Source organism: Typopeltis vanoorti, chromosome 5 (assembly GCF_054136105.1).
Source record: "Typopeltis vanoorti isolate ZY-2024b chromosome 5, IOZ_Tvanoo_1.0, whole genome shotgun sequence".
Taxonomy (NCBI): domain Eukaryota; kingdom Metazoa; phylum Arthropoda; class Arachnida; order Uropygi; family Thelyphonidae; genus Typopeltis; species Typopeltis vanoorti.
The window spans coordinates 16,686,415-16,709,746 of record NC_143553.1 but is presented as its reverse complement, the minus strand read 5'-3'; the positions used below and the strand labels follow the sequence as shown (position 1 = coordinate 16,709,746).

The 23,332-nt window shown below is 35.7% G+C and overlaps 1 protein-coding gene across 4 annotated transcripts in view; it reads left to right on the top strand.

Moving 5' to 3' along the window:
• The window catches only part of Spf45 (splicing factor 45), a 362,347-nt gene that overhangs the window by 213,319 nt on the left and 125,696 nt on the right, over positions 1-23,332 (top strand). For all 4 annotated transcript variants that reach the window (XM_090392270.1, XM_090392272.1, XM_090392269.1 and 1 more), the window contains one exon: positions 344-429. In XM_090392270.1, the coding sequence (XP_090248396.1) occupies positions 344-429 (86 nt within the window). The remainder of the gene's footprint in view (positions 1-343; positions 430-23,332) is intronic.

The window sequence follows — 23,332 nt, the reverse complement described above, 5'->3', positions numbered from 1 at the left end:
CTGAATATTTTAATTTTTTATATAACATTTATTACATATTTATTTTACCTTGTGCTTTGCTTAAACTTCAGATGTGATACCAACACCTACCTAATAACAGTATTTGTTAAGTGAATGCTAATTTTACAAATAAATTTAATGTTTAATGATTTTAGATTAGTATGTTGCCTTTAACACAACTGAGCTCTGTTAGTAGCATATCTTAAATTAAAGGTTTTTCACATATTATTATTTTAAAAAAATATATATATCTTTCTTTAAAATAAAAATTTATAAAATGTAAGAACTTGTTTTTATCACTTAAAATGGTCAGATTAATTATAATGTCAGCATTATTTTCTAGGTGGAGGAAAGAAAGACGTGAGAAACCAAAAGAATTGGAAAGGATACAAGATGAAGAAGAATTAGAGGAGGAAAGACCACACCGAGGTATTTTGTTTTATTGATAAAAACAGGGTTTTTTTTTGTTGATCTTTTTTTTAAGAATATTAGATTAAATTACATAACATTTTGGACCACTATTGAATAGGTTTGATAAGGAAGTTCTCTTTATATATGTCCTTCAATTTTTCCAACTTCACTGTTGGTGGTGCTGTTTCTAATAACCTCCCTGTTGTGTGAAGGAATAATAATTGTATAAAAAATGTTACGGGGTGCTTAAGGGTCAAAGCTATATAACTGAGAAGAGACCTCCATATAGCCTTTAAAGGAATGCGGAGAACCGACCAGGGCATCTGACCTAATGTCCTTTTTTCACCTTCTCGTGGTGCACCCTGTTGGGTATCTGCCTGGATACTGAACAAACGAGGATTGGCTGGCAATTTGGGATTTAGCTGATCAAATTGTATTCTTATTGGCTTAAACCAAAATTTCAAATCATGGTACAACATGACAAAATTTCATGCCGGTTGCCATGAAATTTTATGTTGTACCAACCGGAGCGTCACCCGGTAAAACAGGGCTCCCGTCGTTTTCGCCAGGGAACCAGAGTGAACAGCGAAAAGTCAGCTACTGGAATAAATCTGAAAACAAACCCCAACTCAACATCACCAGAGTTAAAGATCGGTACTATCAACATAAGAAGCCTGAATGGCAAAGAAATGGAGCTAGCTGAGGAATTAGATAAGTACCAGATTGACATAATAGGGGTGACTGAAACAAAAAAGACAAAAACTGGTGAGATCTTTCTGAGCAATAAATACAAAATGTTATATTCAGGCAATGACAATCAAGGAAAAGAAGGAGTTGCCATAGTATTCAACACAAAATACGAGGCTGATCTTCTTGAATGGCAGTCAGTCTCGAGTAGAGTGATGTGGGGAAATGGACAATGAGACGTATTTGTGCCTATAGTCCACAGAAGGTTCTACTAAGGTAGAAATAGAGGAATTTTTTGATGCTTTAGAAAAGGCAAATTGACACAATGAAAAAGGAAAAATTGGTCCTTGTTGGGGATCTAAATAGCAGAGTAGGAAATGATTGTCAGACATACAAAAATATTTTGGGAAAATTTGCAGAAAAGAACAAAGCAAATAATAATGGCAAATACCTGTTGAATTTCTGCTCAGGACATGGACTGGTTATTACTAACACCATGTTCCAACATAAAAATGTGCGCAAATTCACATGGAGAGAAGAGGCATGGAATAAGAAAAGTCTCATTGACTATGTTATTGTTGATAGTGATGTTTTCTCCGTGATGCAGGACATCAGAGTATACAGAGGATTTGAAATTGGAAGTGATCACTATTTAGTCTTGAGCAGGATAAAATTGAATTTCATATTGAAAAGAATAACATGTAAGAAAGTTTTAAAGCGAATAAAAGTTGAGCAGCTCTCAGATATAAACTAAATACACAAAGATTATTGGAAAAAAAAATAAAAAAGTTTGAGAACAGCAACCAAAGTTTGGAGATTCCAGTGGAAGCCTTGAAGAAAACACTGATTGATTCAGCCAGAGAGGCATGTGGTAAGGTTGTGTGCAAGGATAGAAAAATCAGAACTCCATGGTGGACACAGGAAGTTAAAGAGGCAGTGAAGGAAAAGAAGAAAGCATATCAAAAGTTCCTGGCAAAAAAGTCGGCTTGTGCTCTTAGAGAATACAGAGACAAATGTAAGAAAGCTAAACACTGTGTAAAACTGGCTAGACAAAAGTCATGGGAGGACTTTGGCAAGAACATAGAAAATAAATATCAAAAAGGTGGCAAAATATTCTGGAGGTTGAAGAAGCTTAGGAATGGAGGATAGAGTGCTGTAAAAGGAGTTAGAGATGATAAATGTGACATGAAAACGGGAGAAAAAGATATCCTTGATATATGGATTAATTACTTTGAAAAATGACTTAATGAAACAATCAGTGACAGCACAGTAGTAAAAAAACACTCTACAGGCATACAGTCAGGAATACATATCCATACTTGAAGTAGAAAAAGCCATCAAAGGCTTGAAATGTGGAAAAGCAGCAGGAGTAGATGATATTCGACCAGAAATGCTGAAGTATGGTGGTATAAAAGTCTCACAGTGACTGCAATGCATAGTGCAGAAAGCCTGGACAGAGGGACGAATTCCTGATGATTGGAGTAGAGCTCTCATAGTACCCATATATTAAAAGGGAAATAAAACTGAATTTGAGAATTACAGAGGTATTTCCCTACTGAGTGTTCCTGGCAAGATTTATGCAAGTATACTTGAGAAACGGTTAAGAAGAATTGTGAAAGAAAAGCTTGGTGAAGAACAAGCTGGATTCAGGCCAAATAGAGGCTGTCAGGATCAGATCTTCACTTTACGACAAATAGTTGAGAAAGCATGGGAATATAACAAAGATCTATATTTAAGTTTTGTCGATCTGGAAAAGGCATATGACAAGGTGCCAAGAGAGAAGCTATTCAAAATACTACAGTTATATGGTGTCAATGGGGCATTATATCAAGTAATACTTAGTCTTTATTTGAGTTGTAAGTCAGCAGTTAAAATTGAAGGAAGTACAGGAAGATGGTTTAATGTTAAATCTGGTGTGAGACAGGGATGTACATTATCCCCTCTGTTATTCATTATCTACATGGATCACATTATGAAGGAAAGTGGTATTAAACAAGATATAAAAATTGGAGATGTTAATGTCAGCTCTTTGCTTTATGCAGACGATATTATACTTCTAAATAAATCTGCTACGAATCTGCAGGATTCCTTGTCTAAATTGAATAACTGTTGTAATAGATATGGTATGAAGGTCAGCAATAAAAAGACAATGAAAATAGGCAATATCATTGAAAATGTCAACTCTGCGTTGTGAACGCAGAACCTGTGGAACAAGTAAAACTACTTAGGCACGATTTTTACTGAAGATGGTAAATTAAATATAGAAATAGACAACAGAATCAGTAGAGCTGGTATGGGGGGGGAGTCAATTGAATAAATTCATATGGAATAAGAGAGAAATTAGTCGGAACACTAAATTAGCTGTATACAAGACAGTGTTCAAACCAGTTTTAACTTATGGATCTGAGAGCTGGGTCAGAAGTAAAACACTTGACAAAAGACTAGAGACCGCAGATATGAGAGTCCTGAGAAAGATTAGAGGTGTGAACAGATGGCATCAATGGCAATATCATATTAAAAATGAGGATATTAGGAAAGAACTTGACATTGTCAGCATCCAGGAATGCGTTAGCAGAGCTAATCTAAGGTGGTATGGTCACTTAAACAGAATGGGTGAGAAAAGATTAGCATAACAAGTTTTCTCTGCCAGGTTGGCAGGAAACAACCCAGGAAGACCAAGATATAGGTGGTTTGATACTGTACAAAGTTTCTGAGATGATAGAAATATAAGATCTGATAATGTTGGAGTCTTGACAAGTAACAGACTGATTTGGAGGAAAATTGTAGATAGGAAGTTAGTAATGATGTAAATTTTTCATGTAGTACTATCATATCCTATACACCCCTTGAGGGTACATGGCAGGAATTTAATGATGATAAAAAATTTGTACTGTGACTATATGACATTATAAGATAAATATATTTGGATTGATACTTTCACATATTTTCATGTCCTGTAGTGAGATTTACAGAACAGCCTGGCTAAATGTTGATGACCAGGGACATTGCAAATTGTGTTACTTTGATAATATCTTAGTACCTCTTGAGAATATGCCTGAAATGGTAACTGATATTATGACAGTTTTGGTCTATTATTAGTTAACTCTTTGGGTTGATATTTGTTCCCAACAAATAAGTTGTCAGATGGCCTAAAATGAATATAGAGGAGAAATATGAAAGAACTGATACATGTCTAAGAGTATACAGATGGCCAATATTTAAGAACGTATTTTAAAGCACAACAACCTATATCCTACAACCCATCTTTATGTAATCTTAATCTGGAATTTGTCTTTTTTTGGCATTTTGCTAACTTAGCTTACGCAGTTTTGAATATTAATAGTATCAAGTTCTATTTATGGATTATATTAATTTTTAGTATTATTATTGTTATTACATGACACCTCCAATGAGTCCTGAGACTCATCGAGGGAGGGTAACCACCCCACAACTCTCCATCTCCACCACTCAATCCACCAACTACAGCAAACTGCATCATTTACACTAACACTATCTACTTCCCATTACCACCACTAGCATTTCCAGAGACAATCATAAAAATCCATGCATACTGCAGGATTCAGACCTGCAGCCTTTTGGCTGGAGAGAGCAGATACACCAACCACTCAGCCAACCAGGCTGACAATATATGGTAGAGAGATTGGGAGAACCACTGTTTTCACATTCAAGTCCCAGGCCACATCCAGCCTATATGCCAAGTTCAAGTCTAAAAAATATACAAAAATTATTTTATTTGATAAACTAAAAAAAAAAAAAATTTTTTTTGAAGATAATTTGATTGTGAATAATTTGCATTTGTAAATAAATCTTAATTGTTGAAAATTTAATTTGTATTTTTAATTATACTCTTTTATTTTGATTACATTCTTATTTCTTCTTTTTTTTTGTCACAGTCCCTCCATTTTACACACACAAATAAAACCCTCATTTTACTGAAATACCATACAAAAATTTAGAATGCCGATATACAGGATTATCCTTGCAAATAAATACGCATATATATAAATTATCTCAATTATCTATAACATTATCAGCCATTATCGATCCACTGCTGGATGAAGGCCTTTCCAAGATTACTCCAACACTCTCTGTCCATGGCTCTCCTTTTCCATGTCACTCCTGCAAATCTGATGATATTATCAATCCACCGCGATTTAGGTCAGCGTCCTGGTCGTTTTTCCTCTTGTGGAATCCAGTCCAGTACTTCTTTTGTCCATCGCTGATTTTGTCTTCGGGCAATATGCCCAGCCCATTGCCACTTGAGATGTTTCACTCTTCCTATGATGTCAGAGACTTTGGTTTGATTTCTTATCCATGATTTGTGATCTAATCTTGTGATACCAAGCATACTTCTTTCCATGCTAAATTGTGTTGTTCTTAATTTTCGAATTTCCTTTGCATTCAGTGTCCATGTTTCACAGCCATATGTCAGTATAGGAAAAATACACCGGTTAAAAACCTTTCTCTTCAAGGCATAATGGTAGTTGGCTTTTGAATGTTGAATGTAATTTTCCAAATGCTTTCTACCCAAGCATCGCACGCCTTTTAATTTCATCCATGATATTTTGTTCCATTAATATCTGTTGTGCTTAATTTCCTCATTATTGATTTTTATTATTTCTGGTTGGACATAACTATTGAACATAACTTGGGTCTTCTTTAGGTTTATCTTTAGGTCTGCTGTTATGTTAGCAATTTGGAGCTCATGGATACGAGTCTGTAATTCATGTGCAGTTGAAGTAAAGATAAACTATATCATCTGCAAAGCGTAAATGGCTTAAATATCTTCTATTTATCTTCAGACCTTTTCCTTCCCAATCAAGAAGTTGAATATTTCTTCTAGGCACTGTGATTAATTTTGGAGATATTGTGTCACCCTGTCTTATACCTTTCTGCATTCCCACAGTAGAGATGTTTCCATTGAAATGAATTGCTTCTGTGGCATCGGTGCATGCTGATTTGATGGTTCTGATGTAGGGCTCCTCCACTTGTTGGTTTCGTAATGCTTTAAGTATTGCACAAGTTTTAAGTGAATCAAAGGCTTTCTCATAGTCAGTAAAACCAAGACATAGTGGTAATTGATATTCATTACATGTTCAATAATCTACTGTACAACTTGAATATGGTCCATTGTACTAAAGCCCCTTCGAAAGCCTGCCTGTTCTTTTGGTTGTGCTAAGTCCTAGAACTGATAGGTCGGTAGTTCGTCAAGTGTTCTATCTCACCTTCTTCATTTAATTCATCATCCTGGTATAATATTGAGTAGAATTCTTCAATTCTTTTTGCTATAGCATATCTATCTCTGGTGATGGGTCCCGTCTTGTGGTTTGACTGCAACTATCTGTTTGCTGTTCATCAATTACTGTTTGGTTTTTTTGAGACTACGGTTGTTTTCAATTGTTTGTTGTATGAATTTACAATTGAAATTTTCTTATTTCTTCTGTGATATGTTTTCTGATTGTTTTGCACAATTCCATGTATTCAATTTTATTCTGTAGGTTAATTGATTGTTTCATTTCTCTTCGTTTCTTCATAAGCTGTTTTGTTTCTTCAGAGATTTTGTCTTGTTTCTGTTCTCTGGTACCAGCTATTTCAGGTGAGCATTGTAAAAGGTTTTGGATAATGATGTCATTACTTTCTGATAGATCAGCATTGTCATCTATAATAAGATGTTTAAATCTATTGTTTAGTTCATGTTGGAATATATCTTTTTTAATGTTGAGTTTGTGTACATCTATATTTTGCTTTGATCTCCGAAACATTTTTCTTCTTTCTTTTTGGCAGTTTATTTGAATCTTTGCATACCATATGATGGTCACTTCCAATGTTGAAGGTGTTTATAACAGAGCAGTCTTGAAAGATGTTTTTCTTATTGCTGAGGATAAAGTCAATTTCACTAGTTTTTCCATTTGAACTTTTCCATGTACACTTTCTATGTGTTTTTTTCTTGAAGAAGGAATTCATGATATACAGGTTTTCTTTTCTGCAAATTCTATTCACCTTGCTCCTCTGTCATCTATCATGCCATATCCAAAATTTCCCATTGAGCTTTCATCAGAATGTTGAATACCAATTCTAGCATTAAAGTCTCCCATTACAATTCTGAAATGATGTTTTCTTTTATTGTAGAGCTGGGATATATCATGATAGAAGGCTTCAATTTCTTCGTCAGTATGACTTATTGTTGGTGCATAGACTTGGACGATCTTAAGAGTGTATCTTTTCAAGATTTGAACAACAATACTTGCTATTTGATCGGATACACCAGTGGTTCTCAAAGGGCGCACTGGTGCGCCCTGTGGTATTCCAGAGAAATATGTGTCCAGATATAAAAATAAATATATTTACTCTATTATACCTTTTCATTACGGATATACCGCTCTTTTTGTCAACACATCATTATTATGTTAATTAACAGAGGTTTTTCTTGCAAAGAGAACAAGAATATGGTTTATTCTTGTTGTGTATATTACTTATTTTAAAAGTGTTGGAAGTGGATGTTATGTGCATATTGCTTATTTTCAGATAAATACACCCAAATAAAATGGATAGCTTTCTCAAAAAGAAGCATGATATTGAAGAATCAGATTCTGGAAGTGAGCAAAAGTTAAGTGCAAGTAAGAAAGCAAAATCGCGGCCTACTCGCAAATATAATGAAAGTTATTTAAGCTTTGGTTTCACTTGGACCGGAAGTGAGGATCATCCTTTGCCGCTATGTTTAGTATGTGGATGTAAAAAGGCAAATGAATCATTGCTTCCTAGTAAATTGAATAAACATTTTAAAACTATACACTCTAATTTACAAGATAAATCTGTAAGTTTTTTCAAGAGATTGTCTGAACAGCAAACAAAAGTGGCAAATTCTTTTAAAAGTATAATGACTGTTTCTGATAAACCTCAAATCGCTTCTTATCAAGTCTCAGAACTGATAGCAAAAAATATGAAGGCTCATACTTTAGGTGAGTCACTTATTTTGCCTGCATGCAAAAAAATGGTGATGACAATGCTAGGAAATGAAGCAGCAATGAAAATAAGCAAGATTCCTCTGTCCAACGATACAATTCACAGGCGTATTATAGAAATGTCTTCTGATATCGAGAAAAATGTATGCAGTAATAAACTTCAGTATTCAAATTTTGCATTGCAAGTTGATGAGTCAACAGACATTACCAACAAGGCACAACTCTTAGCATTCGTCTGTTTTATTAATGAAGATCAAATATAAATTGGTTTCTTTTTTGCAAAGAATTAAATGTGTCTACAAAAGGTGAGGACGTTTTTAACATTTTGAATAGCTATCTTGATAAATGGCAGTTAATATGGAAGTCGTGTGTAGGCATTTGTACAGATGGAGCCCCCTTCCATGGTAGGCTGTGTTAAGGGCCTTACATCTTTTGTAAAAAAACAAAATGAGAATGTTATCGTAACTCACTGCTTTCTTCATAGGGAGGCCTTGATGGCAAAAACATTGGGAGAAAAATTAAGAGAAGTTTTAGATCAAGTTGTTCAGATGGTAAACTTTATTAAAACAAGACCTGTCAAATCGCATTTATTCGAAAAGCTTTGCATGGATATGGATTCACAACACAGATGGCTGCTTTTACACACTGAGGTGAGGTGGCTGTGAAGGGGGAAAGTACTTACCCGTGTACACGAGCTAAGACAAGAACTTCTTGTGTTTTTTGAAGAGATGAAACAATTACATTTTTGTAACCTCCTTTGGTGCGAATTTTGGATTGCCAGGTTACAGTATTTGGTGGATATATTTCAGCAGCTCAATATTTTGAATACTAGCATGCAAGGGAAAGAAGAAAATATTCTCACATCCACTGACAAAATGAAAGCGTTTCAGAGAAAACTACAGATTTGGAAAAGAAAAGCTGTTGAAGGTAATTTGGAAATGTTTCCATTAGTAAGTAACACTTGCATAAATGAAACACTTCCAATAATAGTTGAACATTTAACAAGTTTAGAAGAAAAATTGAGTTCTTATTTTCCATCACTTAACACTGAACAATATGATTGGATTAGAAACCCATTTATGGAAACTTCAAGTGATTTTGGTTTAACATTAACAGAAGAAGAAGAACTGGCAGCTATATCCACTGATCGTGGATTGATGATTAAACATAAGGAATTGTCTCTTGAAGCCTTTTGGATTTCTATAAAAGAAGAATATGTGTCAATATCTAAAAAAGCGTAAAGAGTACCGTAAAGAGGAATCAGATATGATAGTGGTGACATGAAAACCTGAAATACAGATATTCTAGTTATCTGGAGTAATTACTTTGAAAGACTCTAAAGAGGATTCAGGTATGATAATGATGGCATGAAAACTGAATATAAAGATATTCTGGATGTCTGGAGTAATTACTTTGAAAGACTGTCAAATGAAACAAGCATTAACAGAACAGTAAAATATATTCAAGAGGAATGCAAACAGGAGTATATATATCAGTTTTTGAAGTATAATATCAAAAGCCTGATGTGGAAAGGCAGCTGAAGTAAATGATGTTCAACCAGAAATGTTCAAATATGGATTTATTTTATTATTATACAGGTATCTCCATGGAATTCAAGACTCATCATGGGAGACTCACTAACTTTTATACACAGAAAGCCTATCATGCCTTTCCTTAAACTCATTCACTCCCAGGGTTCTAATGACCCATTCTGGCAACCCATTCCACTACTCTCCACACATCATTACTAACCACACTTTAGTCTCTGTTTGTCATGTATTAAGAAAAGTTTCTTTGTTTCAGATCTTATAAAAAAATCCCTTTAATATCTTAAGTTTCTATCATGTCCTCTCTTTTCTGTCTATCAAATAAACTTTATAGCCCACGCATCTTCAGCCTATCATTGTAGGGAGCATTCCACAGACCTGTCACCAGCTTGGTCACTCATCTCTGAATACTATATGATTCTGACAACAGACTAATTCTGGCAACCCATTCCACTACTCTCCACACAAAAAATCTAGTTCACACATCATTACTAACCACACTCTTATACAACTTTCACAGGTGACCTCATCATCATTGTCATCAAATTCCTGCCATGCACCCCTTGAGGGTACATGGCAGGAATTGATATGAGGATATGATATTGATATGAGGAATATCAGGATATGATAGTACTACATGAAAAATTTACATCATTACTAACTTCCTATCTACAATTTTCCTCCAAATCAGTCTGTTATGTGTCAAGACTCCAACATTATCAGATCTTATATTTCTATCGTCTAAGGCACTTTGTACTGTATCAATCCACCTATATCTTGGTCTTCTTCTGGGTCGTTTTGCTGCCAACCTGGCAGAGAACACTTATTTTGCTAATCTTTCTTTGCCCATTCTGTTTAAGTGACCATACCACGTGATCTTTAGTCTCTATTTGTCACGTATTGAAAATAGTTTCTTTGTGTCACTCATAAAATCCCTTTAATATCTTATGTTTCTATCACGTTCTCTCTTTTCTGTCTATCAAGTAAACTTTACGGCCCACACACCTTCAACCTATCATTATAGGGAGCATTCCACAGACCTGTCACCTCATTTGCTTGGTCACTCATCTGAATACTCCTCCCACCTCCTGGTCCCCAAGAAACCCAGGTGACTAAATCTGTGCACAGTATTCAAAATGTGACTGAATCATAGCCTTATAAAGAGGTATCGTAACTTCCCTCCCTATCTTTACTTGTTAGCATGTTTTTCAACAAAGTTATCCTTTGAGCTGTTTTACCAACTTTTGCAATATGCCCCCTGAACCTCAACTCTCTGTCCACCATTACCGCCAAGTCCAGTGCCTCATCACTTTCATTCAATCCAGTGCCATCAATGTGATACAGTGTATGTAGCCTTTTAACCAAAGTGCATAACCTTATCGACAAACAGCTGAATATCTCCCCTTAAATCTTTTCCTATATCATTAATATACAAATTATAGAGTAGTGGCCCTAGCATACAATCTTGATGTACTCCGCTAGTCATCCTCATTTTTCTGGATTCCACTCCACCATATACTAGTCTTGGGTGGCACCTTCCATTCCATTACTCTCCATCCAAAAAATCTAATCTGCACATCCTTACTAACTATACTCTTATAACTTTCACAAATGACCCTAGATCTGTCATTTGCTACTTCTGTCTTTTCACAGATGATCCACTTTCATTTGCTCCAAATTTTGTAATGGTTTTCCATTTGGTAATTTGTTAAATGCCTTTGCAAATCCAGCAGTATCATGGTGTATCCAATTTCTTTATCTAATTCTGAGTCACTCTATTATAAAACATTAGTAATTACTAACCAGCATCTACTTCTAACAAGCCATGCTGCTCACAATAGAGTGTTATATTTCCATCCACCCATTACTGAATTCTCCCTTTAACCAGCTTTTACTACTTTAACAATCACTCTCAAGATATTAATTGGGCTGTCATTTGCTACTTCTGTCTTGGAGCCACCTTTATGTAATGGAACTATCTTACCCTCTTTCCACTTTCTTGGAACCTTGCCAGAGCTGATACTTCTTGCACTTTGTATTGCTTATGAGTATGCTGATCATCTAATTTTTTTTTCCCTACACAGTCTTTTCTTTTTTTTGCAGCTCTTGCTTTGTATACCTCATACTCATTCACTTATCCCCCCCCCCCGGGGGGGGATAAGTGAATACTTCACCTAATCATTTGGTTTTATTCCTCTTGACTGTGAGTATGCAGTTCAATACTGTCTCTTTCAGATATTCCATGACTACTTCCCCATGGACAACTGACATTCTTTCCTCGCAGCTTTCAAGCCACAATACCAGTCCATCAAGATGCCCTGTAAGTGTATTATAATTACCAGCTTTTTGGTTCAACATAAACCCTTTCTTAACACCCTCCCAGAACAAGACTACATGTTCACTTTACCTGATTGGAGGCTGAGTGTCTACTTTGTTATGGGTAGAGATGTGCCTTTAGTGGGATTTGTCCAAAGCATCAAATACTGAATACTCAGTTTGAACTTTGGCTGAAGTATACTGAATTAAATTTTATAAACAAATACCTGAAAAAAAAAATACTCATTAAAAACTGATAAAAAATTTTAATCCATTTTTAATGAGTGTATATTTTTTAGTTCAAAACATTTGTTTATATTCAGCAATTCAGCAAAATTGCAGAATGTAGAAAGTTAAAAAAACGTGTAATAATACTTCACCTAATCATGTGACCACATGAAAATTAATGAATATTCAGGATAATCAAAATTAAAGCATCCCTATTTAAGGCCTTGTGGAGTGCCACCCCGTGATCCAATGCAGGAATACATTGTACGTCAGGTGGAAGCAGTATCTGAGGGGGGGGGGTTCCAAAATTCACTGCCAGGGCACTATATTTACCAAATATAGATATAATTTTTCTGTAGATGTAAGAAGGAGAAAAGTGACACAAGCATAAATGACATATTTTATATTCCTATGGAAAGGCTTAGACATTGGTTATGCATTTTTTACTAAATGATTTAAGGAAATTACAGCGTCAACTAGGATATACATTAAAATAAATTTTATCATCATCATCATCATCATCAAATTCCTGTTATGTACCCTCAAGGGGTGTACAGGATATGATAGTACTACATGAAAAAATTACATCATTATTAATTTCCTATCTACAATTTTCCTCCAAATCAGTCTGTTACTTGTCAAGACTCCAACATTATCAGATCTTATATTTCTATCGTCTAAAGCACTTTGTACAGTATCAATCCACCTATATCTTGGTCTTCCTCTAGGTCGTTTTGCTGCCAACCTGGCAGAAAACACTTGTTTTGCTAATCTTTCCTCGCCCATTCTGTTTAAGTGACCATACCACCTGAGATTAGCTCTGCTAACACATTCCTGGATGCTGACAATTTTAAGTTCTTTCCTAATATCCTCGTTTTTAATATGATATTGCCATTGATGCCATCTGTTCACGCCTATAATCTTTCTCAGGACTCTCATATCTGTGGTCTCTAGTCTTTGGTCAAGTGTTTTACTTCTGACCCAGCTCTCAGATCCATAAGTTAAAACTGGTTTGAACACTGTCTTGTACACAGCTAATTTAGTGTTCCGACTAATTTCTTTCTTATTCCATATGAATTTATTCAATTGACTTCCCACCATACCAGCTTTGCTTATTCTGTTGTCTATTTCTATATTTAATTTACCATCTTCAGTAAAGATCGTGCCTAAATAGCTGAAATGTTTTACTTGTTCCACAGGTTCTCCATTCACAACACAGTTGACATTTTCAATGACTCTGCCTATTTTCATTGTCTTTGTCTTTTTATTGCTGACCTTCATACCATGTCTATTACAACAGCTATTCAATTTAGTCAGAGAATCTTGGAGACTTGTAGCAGATTTATTTAGAAGTATAACATCATCTGCATAAAGCAAAGAGCTGACATTAACATCTCCAATTTTGATATCATGTTTAATACCACTTTCCTTCATAATGTGATCCATATAGATAATGAATAACAGAGGGGATAATGTACATCCTTGTCTCACACCAGATTTAACATTAAACCATCTTCCTGTACTTCCTTCAATTCTAACTGCTGACTTACAACTCAAATAAAGACTAAGTATTGCTTGATATAATGCCCCATTGACACCATATAACTGCAGCGTATTGAATATCTTCTCTCTTGGCACCTTGTCATATGCCTTTTCCAGATCGACAAAACTTAAATACAGATCTTTGTTATATTCCCATGCTTTCTCGACTATTTGTCGTAAAGTGAAGATCTGATCCTGACAGCCTCTATTTGGCCTGAATCCAGCTTGTTCTTCACCAAGCTTTTCTTCCACAATTCTTCTCAACCGTTTCTCAAGTATACTTGCATAGATCTTGCCAGAACACTCAGTAGGGAAATACCTCTGTAATTCTCACATGCAGTTTTATTTCCCTTTTTATATATAGGTACTATGAGAGCTCTACTCCAGTCATCGGGAATTCGTCCCTCTGTCCAGGCTTTCTGAACTATGCAGTGCAGCCACTGTAAGACTCTTATACCACCATACTTCAGCATTTCTGGTCGAATATCATCTACTCCTGCTGCCTTTCCACATTTCAAGCCTTTGATAGCTTTTTCTACTTCAAGTATGGATATGTATTCCTGACTGCATGCCTGGTCAGTGTTTTTTACCACTGTGCTGTCATCACTGCTTGTTTCATTTAGCAGTTTTTCAAAGTAATTACTCCATACTTCAAGGATATCTTTTTCTCCCGTTTTCATGTCACCTTTATCATCTCTAATTCCTTTTATAGCACTCTTTCCTCCATTCTTCAGCTTCTTCAACAACCTCCAGAATATTTTGCCACCTTCTTGATATTTATTTTCTATATTCTTGCCAAAGTCCTCCCATGACTTTTGTTTAGCTAGTTTTACACAGTGTTTAGCATTCTTGCATTTGTCTCTATATTCTCTAAGAGCACAAGCTGACTTATTTGACAGGAACTTTTGGTATGCTTTCTTCTTTTCCTTCACTGCCTCTTTAACTACCTGTGTCCACCAGGGAGTTCTGATTTTTTTATCCTTACAGATAACCTCACCACATGCCTCTCTGGCAGAATCAATCAATGTTTTCTTCAGAGTTTGCCATTGAATCTCCAAGGTTTGATTCCTGTTCTCAAACTCTTTCATTTTTTCTTCAATAATCTTTGTGTATTTTAGCCTACAGTTCACATCTGAGAGCTGCTCAACTTTTATTCGCTTTAAAACTTTCTTACATGTTCTTCTTTTCAATATGAAATTCAATTTTATCCTGCTCAAGACTAAATAGTGATCACTTCCAATTTCAAATCCTCTGTACACTCTGGTGTCCTGCACCAGGGAGAAAACATCACTATCAACAATAACATAGTCAATGAGACTTTTCTTATTCCTAGCCTCTTCTCTCCATGTGAATTTGTGCCCATTTTTATGTTGGAACATGGTGTTAGTAATAACCAGTCCATGTCCTGAGCAGAAATCCAACAGATATTTGCCATTATTATTAGCTTTGCTCTTTTCTCCAAATTTTCCCAAAATATTTTTGTATGTCTCACAATCATTTCCTACTCTGCTATTTAGATCCCCAACAAGGACCAACTTTTCATTTTTCATTGTGTCAGTTGCTTTTTCCAAAGCCTCAAAAAATTCCTCCACTTCTACCTTAGTAGAACCTTCTGTGGGACCATAGGCACAAATAAGTCTCATTGTCCAGTTCCCCATTCTCATATTTGCCCACATTACTCTACTTGAGACTGACTGCCATTCAAGAAGATTAGCCTCGTATTTTGTGTTGAATACTATGGCTACTCCTTCTTTTCCTTTATTGTCATTGCCTGAATATAACAGTTTGTATTTATTGCTCAGAAAGATCTCACCAGTTTTGGTCTTTTTTGTTTCAGTCACCCCTATTATGTCGATCTGGTACTTATCTAATTCCTCAGCTAGCTCCATTTCTTTGCCATTCAGGCTTCTTACGTTGATAGTACCGATCTTTAACTCTGGTGATGTTGAGTTGGGGTTTATTTTCAGATTTGTTCCAGTAGCTGACTTTTCGCTGTTCGCCCTGGTTCCCTGGCGAAAACAACGGGGGCCTTGTTTAACCGGGCGACGCCCCAGCCGGCATGAAATTTTGTCATGTTGTACCATCATTCTATATTTTGGTTTAACCAATAAGAATACAATTTGGTCGGCTAAATCCCAAATTGCCAGCCCATCCTCGTCCGTTCAGTATCAAAGTAGATACCCAACAGGGTGCACCACAAGAAGGTGAGGATTGGACATTAGGTCAGAAGCCCTGGTCGGTTCTCCGCATTCCTTTAAAGGCTATGTGGAGGTCTCCTCTCAGTTATACAGCTTTGACCCTTAAGCACCCCTAAATAAATTTTAATATACTTCAATATTTCGGCAACGTCACATTGCCATTTTCAAGAAACTTAAGAACAAGACACGTGCATGCAGGCACAACAAACACTAAGTGAGGAAGAAGCAGGAAGCTATTATTTCTCCTAAAGTCCTAATGGTGCCCCCTAGCAGGCAATGTTGGTATACTTTGGCAATTGGGCTGAGGTCTTTTGATGTCGGTTTCCCAAATTTGAGGCAGTCTCATGCAGCCAAATTTGTTGAGGTTTGGATTGTTTCTTAGGGCTGAAGCTGATTCCATGAAAAGCCTTTCATATTTGTATTTACTATGGTGTATCATCGTGACTTTCTTCCACCGTATTCTATGGCAGGTATCCAGCGCGTGGTCAGCAAGACCAGAGTGACTGTATTGGTGAAACCGGATGTAGTCCTTGTGTTCTGATATTCTGATATTGGCTGTCCTGCCTGTTTGGCCAAAGTAGGACAGCTTACAGCTGCAAGGAACCTGGTATACACTAGGTAGGTCTAGGGATGGGGAGGTTGGTCTTTAGTAGAGCAGATAAGGGATTCCAATTTTTTATATGGTCTGTAACAAGAATTTGTCATGTTTTTTTTTTAGGATTTTCGTGATTTTTTCCGAGGTGCCTCGGATATAGGGTATGGTGATGGATTTAGAGTAATCCTTGTTGTGAGGAGGGGGGTTGTGGTTTACTGGTTTCAATTTTTTTGGATTTTTTTTGGGGGGTAGCCATTGGCTGAGAAAGTGTTGAGAATGCGGTTTAGTTCTGTGGTTAGGTCATTGTCATTTGAACAGATAAGTTTAGCCCTGTTGTGTAGTGTCTTAATGACTCCATATTGTTGTGAGAAGGGGTGGTGGGATTGTTGGTGAATGTATTTGCCTGTATGGGTGGGTTTTCTATAGACTGCGAAAACAAAGGTTCCATCAGGCTGATGGGTGACTAATGTGTCTAAGAAAGGAAGGAAGTTTTTTTTTTTTTTTTTTTCTTCCAGGGTGAATTTGATTCTGGGATGTTGGTTGTTTAAGTGTGTTAGGAAGGAGAGGAGTGCATCGGTGCCATGTGGCCAAATAGCGACCACATCACCAACATAGCGAAGCCAAATGGTTGGTTTTTGTGGGGCAGAGTTTAAGGCTTTCTCTTCAAAAGTCTCCATATAAAAGTTGGCCGAGGGCGAGGAGAGTGGAGAACCCGTGGCTGTCCCCTCTATTTGTTTGTAGAATTTTCCTTGCCAAACAAAATAGCCTGAGTTCATTGTGAACTGAAATAGGGCTGTAATATCAGGAGGAAATTTAGCTTGGATTAGTTCTTTGAGTGGGACATTTGTAAATAAGGAGGAGACATCAAAACTGACCATTATGTCAGTGTGTTTGAGTGTAAGGTTTTCTATGCTGCTTTGAAGTCGGCTGAGTTTTTTATGTGTGAAGGTGTGTTGCCAGTATAGTGTGAGAGTGCTTTGGTCAAATGTTTAGCTAGTTTGTGTGTGGGGGGGAATCAATGCCATCCACTATGGGACGTAATGGCACATTTTCCTTATGTATTTTTGGGAGTCCATAAATACGCGGTGGGGGGGGGGGTATGGAGTTAAATCGTTTTAATTTGTTAGTGATTTCCACAGGCCAAGAAGTGACCTTCTTAAGGGGCCTGTGGATTTTTCTAATTTGTTCTTAGGTTTCTTGAAAATGGCAACGTGACGTTGCCGAAATATTGAAGTGTATTAAAATTTATTTTAATGTATATCCTAGTTGACATTATAATTTCCTTGAATCGTTTAGTAAAAAATATTTTATATTCACTTCCAATATGCATTCACAGGCTGTACTGTTCGTTGTACTGCCTTTCTGAGCATGCCACAGACTGCATCCTTTGCTCAGTGTGTTCAGTGCCAGAATGCAGCTGGTTGAGACTTATGTTGCACACATGCTGTGTTATGCTGTCTTTCAGGATGATCCTGATAAACCCTGTCTTTGAGAAATCCCCTATCCCAGAAGTCACAGGAGGTCAGATCAAGTGAACAAGGCAGCCACAGGTGGGAAATGCATGGCTTCTCTGTCTTCTGTGAAATCTTCTTAACGAACCTCCTGTGCAGGTTGACCGACGTGTGGAGGGGACCCATCCTCATGAAAATGACTAAAGCCATGCACAAGGGTGCTGCTGTAACTATGGCACAACAAAATTGTTTATCATATCTTGATACATCTCGGCAGTAACTGAGCAGGTCACAGGCCCCGACTGGTGAATGTCCTCAAAGAAGAATTGTTCAGTGATAAATGAAGCTGTAAATCCATACCAGTCAGTAACTTTGGGTGAATGCAAATGAATTTGTTGGATTGCATGCAGGTTTTGGGTAGTCCTGTGGGTATATCTGGCATTTGTGGGTATTCATAGCCCCGTCACCCTACAAAATCATCCCCCCCCAACTCCACTTGAGCATGGAATGTTAAAGTTATATAAGGCACATCCATGTGTCTTGATACAGCACATGCACTGCAGGAACCAATGCTGTTATTCATTGCCTGCTCCACAGCAGCAGTAGTAACTTCATTCACTTGTGAACTGACTGGTTTGCGACCTGCCAGGTCTAACTCTCAGTGATCTTGTTTTTTCAAAATGACTAGTCATTTGTCTCAGAGCATATGAAGATAATGGACCTCATCGAATTTGAATGAAGTTTAGCTCATGAAGCTAAACTTCATTTGCTCATGAAGTTTAGCTTCATGAGCAAAGCGCATTAGGGCAAGCTTAGTTCCATCGCTGTGAACAGTATTAAGAACCATAATGACAGGAAAATCCAGTGTTAATCTTTTTAAAACTTCCTGGCACCTGCTGAGTTGCTTGATATGCAAATTCCATGAATTTGGTTTTAACAGCCCCCTGGTGGTAAATTTTGTAACCACTGTTTTTGCAGGCGTAGACTTCTGTGGCTAATTGTTTCAAAAGATATATTTCGGCAATTACACCACATTTTTTATTCAGTTATATAAAACACTGAAATAATAGTTCCTGACAAGTTTCGTAAATCATAGGATTTACATCTTCAGGGGGTAAATAGTATAACTTAAAGCTTACACAAGAGAATTAATAAATACAATTCATAACCATCTGGCTATTCATAAAACTCAAATAACAGAATGCAGATATATAACGTTATTGACGTTGAACAATACTGGACGATGTCACGTGTTCTTGTTCTCGTTCATACAGTCCGAGCTCAGATTGAGGTAGATTTTTTATTAGAGCTGACCACACTTGATGGAGAATTAAACCTTGATTTTTATTGCATTGGGTTGGGTTTTTTAGCATATTAGCAGCTTCTTTAAATTTTCTTATATAACTGTTGTTTTCTATGTATGACATCATGGTTTTTTGCCAGAGTACATCGTGTCCAGTGGAAGTGGTATGGAAAACAAGACCTGTTTTTTGTTCTCTTTTGTATTGTACATCTTTTTGTTGTTCAGCCTGCGTATTTCTCCAGATCTTCCTGTCTGTCCTACGTAGCAAATCCCGCAAGAGCAATGGATTTTGTAGGCTCCTGGTTTTTTAAGAGGATGATGAGGTGGTTTTGGTGGATGTAGGAATCTTGAGATTTTTTCCATAGGAAGGAAGGCTACTTTTATGTTGTGTTTGTTCATTAATTTGGCTAGCTTATCTGTAACATTTTTGATATAAGGAAGCGAGATTGCGGTTTTATTGTGTTGTTAGCTGGAGGCATTTTGAGGATTCTCTTGATGGTTTTTGTTTCATATCCATTCTGTTGGAGGATTTGTGTTAAGTATTTTAGTTCTTCATTACATCTTTCTTGTGTGCTGGAGATATTGTATGCTCTGTCTCGAAGAGTTTTAATTAAGCTTATTTTTTGTGAAGGATGTTGATGTGAGGTTGCATTTAGAAATCTTCCAGTGTTTGTCGGCTTCCTATATATACCACTGTTTTTTTTTTTCCTCAGATATCGCTTCTGCATGTGATGCCCAATGTATTCCTGCAAAAAAGTTTAGTGGCATTTGGATCACTGAATGGCACTCCCCAAGACCTTAAACAGGGAAACTTTAATTTTGATCACCCTGCACACATGCGCGCGCGGTAGATTTGTTCCAGGAAAAAAACGTGTAAAAAAGAATACAGTACATATGAAAAAATAGAAGAATGGTTCCAGATGTGAAAACCTGATATGTACAATGTTATTTTCAAAGTAAAACATATGAAAATCATTGAATAAAACCCTATTTATAATGGAATGCTTTTTATTTTAAATACTTATTTAAAGCATATACATATGTATCTTTCTTAAAGAAAATAGTGTGTCACTAATAAAACAGAAATTTGAAAAGGCCCAAATACACCCACGTCTATGGTTATTAGTTAACTTTTATTCGCCATCACTTTCTGACAGTAGCTGCATTCTTTTGTGTGAGACTGGAATTAAATCACTTTCATCACTTGAAACACTTTGGCCATCCTGTTCGTACTGTAATGGCAAAACATTTTCTTCAATAAAAGGAACTAAATTAACACTAATTTCTAATAATTCTGAAGGTTGATTTTTTTTTACCATGAACTCTGTAATTAATCGTTGAGATCTTGTTTTGATTAAATCTTTGTACAGTTCTTCATATTGCGCTATACATGACTTCAGTTCGCATTTAAACTGTTCAGCGCATTCAATATTTGGATCATGTGTAAGAAAATGACTTTGCCATTTACATTTGCCATTTGAAGCCCTTCTTTAATTAATCCTGCAGTGAGTGGAATCTCTTCACTTTTTTTTCTTTTTCATCGAGATTCTTAAGGACAGCTTCAATTATTTTGTCATCATCTTTGTCAACCATCAGTTAATCAGTATCTGCAGACGAAAAATCATCAAATCCTTCTCTGCCAACTGCATGTGCTAATCTGATGATATTGGGATATTCAGTTGTATGCCAAAGGTACAAGGTTTTTCCTTTGCACACATTCTGGCCAAGTAGCTTTCCAGCATGCATTTAAAGTTGATGGTTTCAATTCTGATAATGCCAACATAGCAAGTTTGATGTAATCCAAAATAGAAAATTGCTTCCACGCACCAATAACTGTCAGTAAATTTATCCTTATCTAGTTTATCCAAAATGTATTGGAATGTTCTTATGTAGTAAGTTTTGAAGATAATGATCACATCCTGGTCTAGTGGTTGTATTTAAGGATGTTGTATTAGGTGGCAGAAAACAAAATTCCACATTCAGGTGTTCTAAAACAGCCAACAGATTGTCTATAATCAATGAAACTATAAAGTCCAGATTTTTTTCCATCAAATATTGTTTAACTTCTGGAACAAAAGTTTGATGGAAGCATTCATTAAAAATTTCTTTTGTAACCCAACCTTTTTTGTTTGCCTTCCAGTGTACTGGTAACATGTTAAAATCCACACCTTTCATTGCCCACAGTCTTAGGAATAGTCACATGATCCTTGGCTGCTTTAAAGCCACCAAGACTTTTTTGCGATTTTGTAATGTAAGTTCTACTTGGTTTTTTCAGCCAGTCTCATCTGCATTCCAAACTTGATGAGGAGTGTAGCCACCATTTTCAATAATTCAAGTTTAAGTACATATGTACCATTCTAGGAAATGATAATTATAATGGAAATATCCTTTTTAACAGAACTGAATTCAAACAGAAATTTTAAAAATAAGTGCCATTTGAACCATGTTAAATCAAAACATACCATTTAAAAATGGAATTGCTTTTATTTTCTAAACTGTGTTATTTCGAAATTATGTAAAAAAAAAAAAGGCTGTGTAAAAAGAGAATTAGCAGTGTATATAAATTTTGAAAATTTCAAAAACTGACTGCAGAGCTTATGAGAATACAGTATTCAGCATCAGAGTTGCCTTAACTTTCACTACTTAAAAGACATGATTGCTGTTGAGGCTTCTGTATATACACCTTTTATTAGTTCTTTTGATTAAGGTTTCACTGGCCTGACTGCTGTTTTAAACTGTTGGTTCTCATCAGAGATCAGGCAGAAACCTTAAAATTACATGAATCCTCATTCAGTATACCCAACTAATTCTGTTTCAGAGACTTATATTTTTTAACTAGTGAACAACAGTCAATGCTTAAGAGTAATTATCAAAGAAGAGCCTAAATATATTCATTTTGGCATTGTAAAATAAACAGTGCAAACCATATTTCATGTACTACTTAAGAAATTTGTCAAGTGTTTTAAGTAATGCAAGCTAAGGCAACTCAAATTCTGAGGATTGTATTCTCATATGCTCTCTTCTTTACTTGAAGCTCTCCAAGTGTGTGTATTTGGCTATGAAATAAATCATGTATCTTGTTTGATAACAAGAGATAAAAATATATTGTTTTCCCTAAATATTATAACTGTCAAATTTTAAAGTGTGGAGCCAAGATGCTTCAATTTGAAATAAGCGAGGTATTGAAATGGAGGATATTATAGATCCATCTATGTGTTATAGCCAAATGTAGAAAGAAATTTAGAAGGTTTGAAAATTGTCAGTTTGTGAGAATATATATAACTATCATAAGAGTTTGAATCGGAGTTTGTAAGAATATAACATAGGATTTCTAATAAATTTTTGAAAGTAAGAAAATTTTTCTATATTTCTTAGTTCCATTTGTTTCCACATTTTGCTATAAAATATACATGAAATACTGTCTGTTACAATATCTTATGTAAGACAAATAAAAAAATTTTCAGCGCAATAATTTAATATTTTATTATGCACCCTGCCTAGAGATTGCTTATGATGAATGTAATTTTCTGACAGAGTTACAACACTGAATGAGCTTTTGTTTTCATTTCTGCTTGTAAGTTTTTTTGAACTTGGTTAGTTTGAAGCCTGGTGTTTCAGGCTAGTGAAATGTAATTCAGTGCATTCAAAGGCAGATATGTGGTTTGTGGGTATAGTTCCTAAGCTGTCTAGTGAATAAATTTTCAAAAGTTAGATCTTTTTCTATATTTTTTACTTTTGCTTGTTTCCACATTTTGCTATAAAAGATAGATTATTCTGTAATGTTGCCTGTTACAGTATCTTATATAAGACAAATATAAGCTTTTCAGCTCTGTAATTTAATATTTTGTTTAAATAGTGCAATCCAAGGCACTCAGATTATGGTCTTGTTCTCATAAGCTTGCTGATAAATTTTTGAAACTTCACTTTCTTTCTAAATTTGGCTATGAAATATAGATCGATCCATAATATCATCCATTTTGATATAATAAAACTATCATTTAATTTAATAGAGAACATTGTATTTAAAAAACAAAGGACCATAAAAATCAGACAAGAGTATTACACTTATTT